Source organism: Mugil cephalus, chromosome 21, assembly GCF_022458985.1.
Source record: "Mugil cephalus isolate CIBA_MC_2020 chromosome 21, CIBA_Mcephalus_1.1, whole genome shotgun sequence".
NCBI lineage: Eukaryota > Metazoa > Chordata > Actinopteri > Mugiliformes > Mugilidae > Mugil > Mugil cephalus.
The window spans coordinates 11,253,394-11,264,954 of record NC_061790.1 but is presented as its reverse complement, the minus strand read 5'-3'; the positions used below and the strand labels follow the sequence as shown (position 1 = coordinate 11,264,954).

Below are 11,561 nucleotides of genomic sequence, written 5' to 3'. Positions count from 1 at the left end.
CTAGCCAAAGCAAGATTATAACAAAGATATTTTGTACATTTATTATAATCGTAAACCATTACAACTACAAACAGAAGGACAGAGAACAACTTCTCATTGAGAGAAAAATAACATTTCTACATGTAAGGAGGAAATGAACAGTTTGAAAAGACTGAAAGAAAGATTTGAAAAAATATTTACACTTAATGAGGATAGTGAAAAGAAAAAGGACATTTTCCCAAGTGTGTAGCTTTAACTCCAACATGAGGAACAGAGCTTTAAATTCAGTCTCATACACATGTTGATTATGTGTAATCACAATAACATGTAGCTGAAACTGAAGTTCTGAGCATACAGTGAAAGCCACGATGTGCTCCTGTAGCATTTCACTACAGCCAATGACGACGCCAGTCTTAAAGCACGGCTCTGTGGCTCTGTGTCCAGAACGTCCAGTTTCACCAGTAGAAGGTTTTTGTGAGGAAACTGGCTGCGGCGTTGAGCCAGCTCCCGTTGGAATCTTCTTTAGCTGTGGTGCGGGAAATTGCTCGATCACACTTGGTCTCTGGGCTCTCCTCTTCCTCCGGGAGGTAATCAGGCAGAGCCGAGTTTTGAGGCACTTCCACTCCGGTAGAGTTCAGAGGGATATAAACCTGATGGCAATGTAATTAGAGGAGAGAGAACATAATGTTTTTGAAATGTAAATGTGAACTTAATCCCCTTATATGTTGAGATTTTCACCAAGAAGACAAAAGTTCATTTACCTCTTCTCCTGTCTCATTCTTCACAACTTGTTGAGCTGACAACACCTTGGTTGCAGCGATAGCTGTTCCCAGACTCTACAAATTAAGACACATCAAAGAAGAAAGAGTCTAGTGTTAATAGACAGCAATCAGACAGGATGGTCATAACTGCACATAGTTAGATAATGAGAGTAAATATTTGGCTTCACCTCAGTGGACAGGTCTGAACGGATGCGAACGGTGCATCTCTTGGAGGCCATTTGGAACGTGAAGCTGATCACTCCTTTGACCTTCAGAAGAGCCTCCTCACACAAACCTCTTTGGTCCTTGATGACAGAGAGACACTGTATGAGTTACTCTGCCGGTAATTACAACATTAGCTGCTCAGTGTAGGTGTGTGCACATCAACCAGTCGGCTTACAATGCTGTCCAAGCCCTGTATGTGCAGAGTCACGCTCTTGGCTTTCTTGTTGGAGGAGTTGATGAAGAACTGGGACTTCTTTCTCCTCTCCCTCTCAGGTGTGCGCCGTGCAACACTAACAGGTGCCCTCAGGATATTATACACCTCCTCTGCCAAGGCTGTGATGTCAGCTGACAGGCCCTCCCTGTGCAAAGAAATGAAGCACTGCTTTATCTGGATTATAGCATGAAACATTAAATAAACATGAAATTCATGTAGCAGATGATCTTAGGTATTTCTGTAAATTTCACAAACAGCCACCCCAAAATGTAAAGAAAGTAATTTCTTACCTTCCCATAAGAGTTTCTAGGCTCACCATCATACCTAGTTCATTATTCATGATGGGGATGTTGGGAGGCAACTCAGCCAAGTAACGCAGAGTCTGAGGACAAAGGGAGGAAGACAAAGGATTAATATACTCCATACACTGTCCATCATCTATCTATAATAAACTCCCAGGTTGTTACCAGTGACCGATGTCGTAACCAACTGTATTTTCCCCAAATTTCAAAAATCTGTTACGAACTGTATAATTTTAAACCTGACATTATTGCTTTTTAGAAGCATGTTAATTACTTTTCATGCAGTCACAGCTTTGTAGTTATTTCAGCAAGGTATACAAATGCTTTTCAGTTATATGAATCCTGCCTTATTTGTTGAACAGGTTATTAATCCCACAGGGAGCACTTGGTTGCCCTTACTTGCTTTGAAAGTTACAAACTATTGCTACTGGAGAATAGTTATGATTTCTGGCTGCAGCTGAGATGAGATCGGCAGCTATAAGTGCTTATTCAGAATCTGGAAGTTGACCAGAAATCGAAAACAAAAACATACACAAAATGTAAACTTAATAGACATGTGAATTACTATTAACAATTGTAATAAAATAATACTGTTTCCATGGATATAAATTGTTGTTTAACAGCATTGTATGTGCTCAAGAGTCCTATTAAAACTATACGTTTAGCAATTACCTATATTGACATATCACACATTAAATGTGTGAGGTAAGATTATTATTAGAAAATCTACTTTAATTCCAAAATAAGGGTCTATAATGTAAAATATATCTAATTTGCATTTAAACTTGGGCTTTTGTGTCTGTATGCTGATTACCAAGGTTTTATGTTCCTGACACCTCCATGAGACTATAACATTACTTCCAGTTCGTAACAAACTTCACTACAGTGTCTTCGCCCCACCTGCAGAGTAGCAAACACCACTTCTGGGTCCTTGTGGTCCAGGAAGAGAACCAGTCCGGGGAGACAACCCTGGTCCTGGACTATGACCGCTCGGTTCTGCGGCTCGGAGGCCAAGTCTCTGAGCTGACTCACCACCGACAGTGCATCCATCATGTTCGCTAACGTTACCTGAACGTTACCTGAAAATTGGAAGATACGTTTATAAATGAGACGTGTCAGTAACGTTACAAGGTTTAATGGGGACAACGAGTAATACAGTGCGTTAGTTAAAAACAGGAAATGTAACATTTTTTTAAATGTCTGGTTTCAGGTTAAAATAAATACCAAAACTAGCATCAAGATAGCTCACGAAGCTGAATAAAGGTTGTTTTTTTGTTTTTTAAGCTAAATAAAGGTTGACCTGTCAGATGGCTAACTGCAGAAGCTAACTGCTTTTGACACGTTAAGGAGCTAACCAAGTTCACAAAAACAAATTTCTAGTCGTTTCGCGGCACCATTTAAACTTAAAATGTCAAAATTATTACAATTGATGAAATATCAAAGCCACGACAATGCAATGGGCGTAGTTTGGTAAAATTAGACGATGTTTTCTTACCCAAAGAAGAAGAAGCTCGTGCACAAAAATACGAATTTGGTGCTAGTTTCTCGAGACACGCAATTGGCCGTGCAACCGTTGCCCACGGTAAAAGAACACGCGTTCCCATTGGCCGCTCAGGCCGGTCCTGTGCTCTCAGCCAATCATAGGACGTTTTGCTGCTGCAGCTTTATTTGACTTTAGACTCGCTGCTCGGACTCGTGAGGAAGGAGGGAAGCTGCAACTTCTCAGTGTATTTTTACAGTTTGTGTTGATATTTGCCAGCAACGCGGATTGAGGATAAGTGTGAATACTTAAACGCGTTTTAAGAAGAAAACGGTAAGTTCATATTCACAGTATTTATCACCTGGCGTCTTCTCGGTGGCGTCGCGCAGGTTACTTTTTGATGAGCCGTGCAGCTTTTTCCACTGCGGTGTTTGCTCCAGGTTACAGCTCAGAGCATACGTTTACTGTTTTTTATTTCCAAGCGTGAATTCAGCGTGAACCACCGCTTTGCTGTAACACAGCTGAATCAGCATCTAGCGGCTGGATACTGGGACATCAGTCTCCCTGAGCATCACTGTGACCAGGTGACACTAAAGGCAGCTGGTTAGCAATGGAGGCCAGCATCCGTTTCCAATAAGTTTCACATCTCCTGATTTGAAAATGTACAAGTCACCAGTCTTTATGTTTGCAGCACGCTCAATATTTGCCTCATGAATGCAAACATAATCTATCTTTGACCTTAAGCTTGCTTGTACGATGTACCTTTAGTTAATATATTCAAGGAGAGTTAAGACTTTAAGATAAGAGACACAATGAATACAATACAATATTGAAGTACTGTAATCTTAAATGAAATTAGCAAAAAAGTTAATATAAAAGAAGGTTTTTGAGTTACAAATAGATTTCCAGCCTAAGGTATCTTTTCATTCTTGCGCTAGTTTCAAGGAAGAGGATGCACCTGATCTCTGACATAAGGGACTCACCTGAAAGCGTATGTTTTGTTTTGTTTCAGGTGCCAAGCATGTGACTTAGTGGCATCGTTTCAGTGTTGGCCGCGCACCAAGTCAGTCAGCAGAAAGAGGAGCCTTGCACTCGTCAGCTGCTGCAGGAAAAAGTCCTTCCAATGTCTTTAGTAGAGGATGTCCTGGACGTGCTGTGCATGGTCCTGGAGTATTTCGGAGTGCCTCCGGACATGGTAAATACACACTTGGAAAAGCGCGAATACTTGTTTTTACAAATGCAGCAGTGTTGTCTAACTAAGAGAGTTTGTAAAGATGACCGTTTTTAGCTGAGGTTGTATGTGTGTTGTCTTGACTGTAGCTGGTTCCAGTGTGGGACAGTCAACTGTGCGGACAGTATCGCAGTATTGTGCGAATGATTGGTACAAATCTCCCCCTGACGCCTGCACCACGTGTCAACTTTCAGGTACTGTACAAACTATGTTTTCAAACACATGCTAGTAGTTAACATGAGTGTCTTTATTTGCTCAAATGCAACTCAGCGTATTACATTAATTAGCAAATAATCATTTCCATGAAGAAGACCTCCAGGTCGAGCGTCATTGCATCTCACATTATGCCATGTATTCAGAGTGTAATCCATGCCCCACATTTCTCCTCAGGTCCCTCTGATCAGCTACAAAACACATGGACATGTTGACGTCACCGTGGACACACCAGCCATTCCCTCATTTGCTGATGTTCTGTGGGTGTTTGAGGACGAGGGGGAAAGCTTTGCCAAAACCAGGTGAGAACGCAAACTGTCACAGCACAAATAACCTCTCTATCTTCTCCTCATTGGCTGTTACGAATACACAGTGTTAGTTTGAAACTTGAAGTGGTTAAAGCTAAGCTCTATGGAGTAAGGGGGAAGTAAAGAGTTGAAGTGAAACTGGACACTCAAAAACACGGAAAGTCCACTTTCGGGTACTGATCCACTGGATCGGATATCGGATTTTTTTATTAGAACCTTTCCGATCCGAAGCCCAAACTATCTCATATATCCTCAACTTCACTTTGCGCCACACCGTAACACTGTTATCCAGCTGTCCCATGGTTGCCATGTGCCTTTGTTTTTGTCGTGTGAACAGATGCCCGCAGAGCTGTAGTCATGTCTGCCGTGTGGCATTACTTTACATAGGGCTGGACGATTATGGGAAAAATAATAATCATGATTATTTTGATTGATATTGAAATCACGATTAACAACACGATTATTCTTTGATTTAAAAATAAGTATTTATTGAACCACCAAAACTGAACTTTAAATATCACCTTTTTCAAACTTTGTTTATTGAATTTTCATCACATAATTTATAGTTATAAGAGCAAGTATCATCGTTTTCATTTTCATTGTGATCACAAAACTGAAATAAAGTCAAACAGTGTACAAGACACATGTATATAAATATATAAACAAACAAAAACAACAGTATAACAAACAAGTAGGTCACCTATACAAAATGAAGAATTAGGCAGTAACACAGATGACAATAATTAAAGTCACACTGAAGTGTATAAACGCATAAATCCGTACAAAGCGTGTCAATACAGCAGATCAGATCATGTATAGGAACTGATTGTCAGACTGGGATATAAGGAAAAGTCAACTTATTTACATACTCAAAAAATGGCCCCATGTTTTCATGTGATCAGCAGAAGATCCCCTCGGTGTGCAACGGATTTTCTCGAGGTCAGTAAAGTAAAAAATGTCTTTTAGGTTGGTGGAGTTTGAGATTTCCTCTTCATAAGAATGAGACGTCTAGCTAAGAGGGTTACAAAAGCTACCAGGTTCTTCTTATACTTTGGAACAGCAGGTATGAGGGTGACTCCAAATAGAGCAGTGACCACAGATGGTGTGAAAGGGACCGAGGTGATCTGTGAAATAGAATTAAATATCTCCACCCAAAAGGTATTCAGTGAAGGGCAAACATATGAAAATAGGTAGCCGGGTACTGGCGACATCTGCCACAAGTAGGATCACTATCACCATATATTTTAGACAGTCTGACCTTAGTAAAGTAATAGCAATGAATAACCTCACATTATATCAGCATCCCGTGCCTAACTGATATAGAGGAAGAACGAACTAGCCGCAGACACTCATCTAAACATCATCTGTAAGTTCACATTGTAAATCATTCTCCCATAGTGTCCTGATAGTACAAAGTGAGGCTGGGTTTAAGGAGTGAATGAGATTATATAACACAGAGATCATGCCCTTCATAGCAGGAAGCAGGGTCAAGAATGGGCCCAGGTCAGTGGGATCCGGTACATTAGGAAAGCTGGGGTTAACATTTCTAACAAAACTACGGATCTCTAAATATCTGAAAAAAATATTATTAGAAAGAGCCAACTTCACTGATAGCTGTTGGAAAGCTGAAAATATGTCATCATTACACAAGTCCTTGATTGTTCTGATACCCCGCGCCCGCCAGGAAGGGAACGCACCATCTATTAGTGAAGGTTGAAATAGCAGGTTTGGTGCAAGCAGGGCCAGTCAAGAAAGAGCCTGAAGGCAGAGATATCATTTAAATTGTCTCCATATCCTCATAGTAGAATTAACTATTATATTCTTCGCATAGGGTGAAATGGGGTGACTTACAGGAGCATGAACAAGTGCAGACAAAGAGGTTGGTTTGGCAGACATGGATTCCATAACTACCCATGATGGGGCCGAAGCGGACTACCTTTCTTTTAACTAAAGGCTCAGGCTGGCTTTCTGACAATTGATCCACACACCTCACACACTTGCTGCAGCTGCACGCGACAGAGGTGTGTTCGCGGGGCTTTTACAGCGCAGGAATTTGCGAACACCCCGCACGGCACATTCATCGTTTTTCTTCGATTACAGCGTTTTTATGATCGTGAGAAGCCAAAAACGAAATCGCGATCAAAATTCGATTAATTGTCCAGCCCTAACTTTACACTCAAGGAGGGGAAAAGTCAAACAGCTGAGTGCAACGTTTGCAAAACGAGCATCTCAAGGGGTTGTTTCTGTTTTGGTGCTTCTACCTACATTATTCTAGTGGAGATGCTAATATTTTATGTTATTTCATAAACTTATTTATTTCAGCTTTGCAGTGTCATTGAGATATAATGTGACATTATTGTGACATTAGAATGGTGCAACTGGTGCAGTGTGTTTACAAATGCTGTTAAAATCTATGTGAGCTTTAAGTGTTAATGAAGTCAACGCATAACTTCAGCTGTGGTCACATATTTTCCTTCCTCCTTTCTTTTGGGGACCAGAATAGCAGTTGTACTGTGATGTTTTAAGATGTCAGTATCAAGCAAATTACACCCACGTATTATTAACGAATTTTAGAGTGACAAAAACAAACGGATCGCAGTGTTGGTATCGGATGCAAAAAGTGGTATCGAGCCATCACTAGTATGTTTAACCTACGCTATAAAAGTGATGCACAACCATAAATACGCTCTAATGCTTAATGTACAGTTTATTTCTGCATCCAATCTACACAGAGTTTATGTTGTACCACACACAAGTGGCCGACAATTTGTGCGTTTAAGCTTGTGTGCTGATGTGTCACTCTGTAGTTATTTACCTGCTAGTCGGCGACTCCATTTTTTCCACTGTTGACTTGATTCCTAAACTTCAAACTGTGTTGACTCAAACTTAGACGATCATAATGGAATCAGAGCCACAGAACAACCAAGTTGTTGCTAATAATTAGTTTAATCAGCACTGTGCAAACCACTTTAGCCACAGCTTTAATGTTTAAGACAGGGCAAGTACCGTATTTTCCGGACTATAAACCGCTACTTTTTCCCCACGCTTTGAACCATGCGGCTTATGCAAAGATGCCGCTTTTCTGTGAATTTTTATTTTTTTTTTGCGATAAATCCTTCACAAAAACTGGCCGCATGCGAAAAGCATCATTTTCCGCCAGCTTTTCCCCGGGATGACAGCGACACGGAGAGCAACACTGACATAGACACAGAAAAGGTATGTGACGACACTGAACAAGACGACTTCAGTGGTTTCAGTGCGCAGGAGGAGGATGAACAAACCATTCAGTTACTTTTCTGTTTTGTTTGATCAGCACTTTTACTTTTATGTTACAGGCACCGTTCGGAAACTGATCAGTTCAGTTATGTTCAGTTAAACTAATCAGTTCAGTAGATATCAGCTGCTTATAGCCCGCTGCGGCTTATATATGTACATTTCCATTTTTTTTTTTTAAAAACTTTGTGGGTGCGGCTTATATTGAGGTGCGCTCTGTAGTCCGGAAAATACAGTAACTTGTTTTTGTGCTTTGTTTTGTCCCCATTCGATATTAGCCTGTTAACATATTGTAGTTTCAAATGAGTTCTACTGAGAGAAATAGTGTCGTCTGAAAAAACTTCCCATCAATCCCTCTTCACAGGAACCATTTACCTCCAAAGACGAGAAACACTGTAAACCAAGACGTGATGATGAAGAGGTACCCAAGACCGGCACCGAATCGAGCTGGCACTGGTGGGGGATCTGTACGACAGGCGGTGAACCCAGACGCACTGAAGAAGATCAGTGCACTGGAGAATGAGCTGCTCAAACTACGGGCTCAGATAGCCATGATTGTCACTGACGGCCCAGCCTCAGGTACACATCATCCCTACGTCGCCTTATCTGCACATTACAAAAACATTCTAAGGGATTATGGAAAACTCGATCTCTGTTTTTACTCTCTCAACTTGTTTCAGGGTTGACCGCGTCCCATGATGCTCCAGCTTCTCCTCTGTCACGTCCACCTCTTCCAGCTTTCACCTCCACACCTCATAGTGCTGCTGCTCCGCCTCCACCACCACCACCTCCACCACCACTTCCACCCTCTCCATGCCTTAGCTCGTCCACCGAGACTTCATCTGTGCTGCAGCTGATCCGACAGCGAAAGAACGAAAAAGGTCTCGATAAGGGTCAGCTCAGGCCCCAGGAGGGTACAGAAAAGAAAGGGATGCCTTCCATGTTGGATGTCTTGAAGGACTTGAATCAAGTGAAACTGCGGTCAGTGGAGAGGTAGGCATAAGGATTCACAGAATACTTTCAAAGCGCAGAACGCCTCCTTCACTCCTTCGTTTTATTTGCTGCAGTCTGTCTCCTCATTTTAATTTGCTTCACCTTACTCTTTTCTCTTTGTAGATCACCAGGAGGCACGCCGGTGATGAGGAGGCGCAGTAAAGGAGGTGGAGCATCGCTTAATGACCCAGCAGCCCTCATCGCAGAAGCACTAAAGAGAAAGTTCGCCCACCATCGCCATAACATTTCCTCAGACAAAGAGAATTCACTAGAAGTCTCACCTTTCGGCAGTCCAGAAACACCCATGGTATGTGTATATCGTTCTCGCCACCTCTTCGTCTTGTTGCAATAACTCATGAGAGCTCATAAGATATAAGCCGCTAACCTGACTCTTCTGTACCAGGTTCCTCATCGCAGGCGCAGTAAGGGACGCCGGCACCTCTGATCCCGTAAAACAGTGACCCCTGACTTCATCTCGGGTCATCACAAACCGCTGCAGCTACTGACTCACATTTCTATTTTGTCTGCCTTCTCTTTGCTTTTTTACTGTGAAATGTCTTGTTGTTTTGTTGGGATTTTGAATGTATGATTTTGTTGCTTTAAATGCTTTTGTACACTCGTTTTGATTCTGTCTCTCTGTTTTAAGTGTTAATCACAGGGCTGTGTTTGTTTGCACATCTTGAACACGTTCGAAGAAAATAATGTATTGAGGCAAGAGTGCACTGTAGCTTATATAGTCACTTGTCAGTTCATTAGGTACACTAGTGAAAACTGTTACATTCTAATTTAACAGTTTTCAGTGTTAGTTTAAAATAACTGAGAGAGCTGTTGATTCCACTGGGTTTTCATCTTTATAGGTTGTGATTGATGGTATTATAGTGTTATGTTGTACCGACACACTGTTCCTATTATTCTGTTCTCACAACCCTACATTTGTCAGTGGGCTAAACTACATAACTGAAACGAAGTGTTGAATTCAGTCCAGTTTAACAGCATCACATCCTCCAAAAAAAGATCATACAAGTGAAGTACCATCTTTCTGACACCATTTCAACATCAACTAAACATAACAGTCATCAAAGGGGATCATAGTGCAGTCATAGTGCAGGGCTGTTATATTGGGATGCTTTATTTTTCACTTGTGTACCTAATGTTTTGGCTGTGAGTATAGATACCTGTCTTAATGCTTGTAAAATCATTTTGGGAGAGGTTAAGTCGTACCTAAACAGTCGAACCCAAACAGTGGGTTTTGAGATTCTATGCAACATCTTTTTTAGTTGTTTTGTTTTATTAAAAAGTTCAATTGCACTGATCAATTTTTGTTCGTTTTTCATGCTGGTTACTCTTTTTATCCGTGTCCAGATCTGTTTATGACAGTGGGAGGGCACTGATGTGTGTACTCTACAAGAAGGTCAGAACATGCAACATGATTACATGAATTTGTTCTTAATATATATATGTGTGTGTGTGTGTGTACATACATACATACATACATACATACATGGCTAATGACATGAGATCTTCCACTAATGCAAACGTGGCCTCCTTTCATTAGTTTAACTACTCTCTGGAATGTCTACAGCTTTTTGATTATGCAGAAATATCAAAAACCTGTGGATGTCTCAGTCTTTCATAATGTTTAAACTCACTTGTGTTTCTCTTTGGGACATTTTTATCTCAGCCTTCTATACTGTTCGGATAGTTAGTTTGTGTGCAAGTCATAAAACCAAAACTTCAACACTCATTAAGTGCTCACAAATTCACAGATGTTCACTCAGTGGTGAACAGCCATACAATACGTATCGAACACGTCACAATTTTTCATAGTAAACATATTTCTAAAGGTGCTAGTGACATGAAATTTTCATCAGGTGTTGATAACAACCCAAGTAATAAACACATAGAACCAAAACAAATAAGTTCAGAAATTAGGTGTGATTATGTGTAATAATGTGAAATGACACAAGGAAAACATATTGAACATACGTAGAAAGCGAGGCGGTTAAAGGCATGGAAAAGACACCAGCTCAGTGATCAGAAAGCCATCCTGCCCCTTGTCAATGTAAATAAATATCAGCTGGTTCAGTCCGAACTGATGGCCTATAAAAAGGTGTGTCATTACCAAGGTGTCCCACAAGGAATATCTCATGATGGGTAAAAGCAAAGAACTCGCTCAAGACCTGCGCAACCTAAATGTTGCGGAACATTCTGTTGGCATCGGTTACACAAGGATTTCTAAACTTCTGAACGTTCCAGTGAGCACTGTTGGGGCCATAATCCGGAAGTGGAAAGAACATCATTCAACCATAAACCGGCCACGACCAGAGGCTCCTCGCAAGATTTCTGACAGAGGAGTGAAAAGAATTATCAGAAAAGTTGTCGAGTTGTTGAGCGAAGGACCACTTGTGTGGAGCTTCAGAAAGACCTGGAATCAGGTAAAATTGTTTCAAAGAAAAACAATAAGCAATGCACTCAATGGCTGTGGCCTGTGTGCACGCTTGCCACGCAAGACTCCGTTTCTGAAGAAAAAGCATGTTGAAGCTTGTTTAAAGTTTGCTGCGCAACATTTGGACAAGCCTGTA

General features: G+C 41.1%; 2 protein-coding genes across 3 annotated transcripts; one reads left to right on the top strand and one right to left on the bottom strand.

Annotated features, from left to right (window-relative positions):
• Positions 1 to 25: 25 nt before the first annotated feature.
• On the bottom strand, positions 26 to 3,067 carry armc1l (armadillo repeat containing 1, like). The gene is made up of 7 exons (XM_047573647.1): positions 2,977 to 3,067; positions 2,382 to 2,560; positions 1,470 to 1,561; positions 1,141 to 1,324; positions 929 to 1,045; positions 741 to 815; positions 26 to 629 (listed from the first exon to the last, which is right to left on the bottom strand). The coding sequence occupies exons 2-7, from the start codon at positions 2,532 to 2,534 to the stop codon at positions 435 to 437; spliced, it is 816 nt and encodes a 271-aa protein (XP_047429603.1). The 5' UTR covers positions 2,535 to 2,560; positions 2,977 to 3,067; the 3' UTR covers positions 26 to 434.
• A 63-nt stretch (positions 3,068 to 3,130) lies between these two features.
• mtfr2 (mitochondrial fission regulator 2) lies at positions 3,131 to 10,291 on the top strand. Of its 2 annotated transcripts, none has more exons than XM_047573644.1 (8): positions 3,131 to 3,294; positions 3,974 to 4,156; positions 4,282 to 4,386; positions 4,583 to 4,707; positions 8,351 to 8,565; positions 8,667 to 8,979; positions 9,103 to 9,286; positions 9,383 to 10,291. In XM_047573644.1, exons 2-8 carry the CDS (start codon positions 4,085 to 4,087, stop codon positions 9,422 to 9,424), a joined length of 1,056 nt encoding a protein of 351 aa, XP_047429600.1. In that variant the 5' UTR covers positions 3,131 to 3,294; positions 3,974 to 4,084; the 3' UTR covers positions 9,425 to 10,291. The 2 variants fall into 2 exon arrangements, with proteins under 2 accessions (XP_047429600.1, XP_047429602.1); XM_047573646.1 differs by having other exon boundaries at positions 3,147 to 3,290; positions 3,971 to 4,156.
• The last annotated feature ends 1,270 nt before the right edge of the window (positions 10,292 to 11,561 follow it).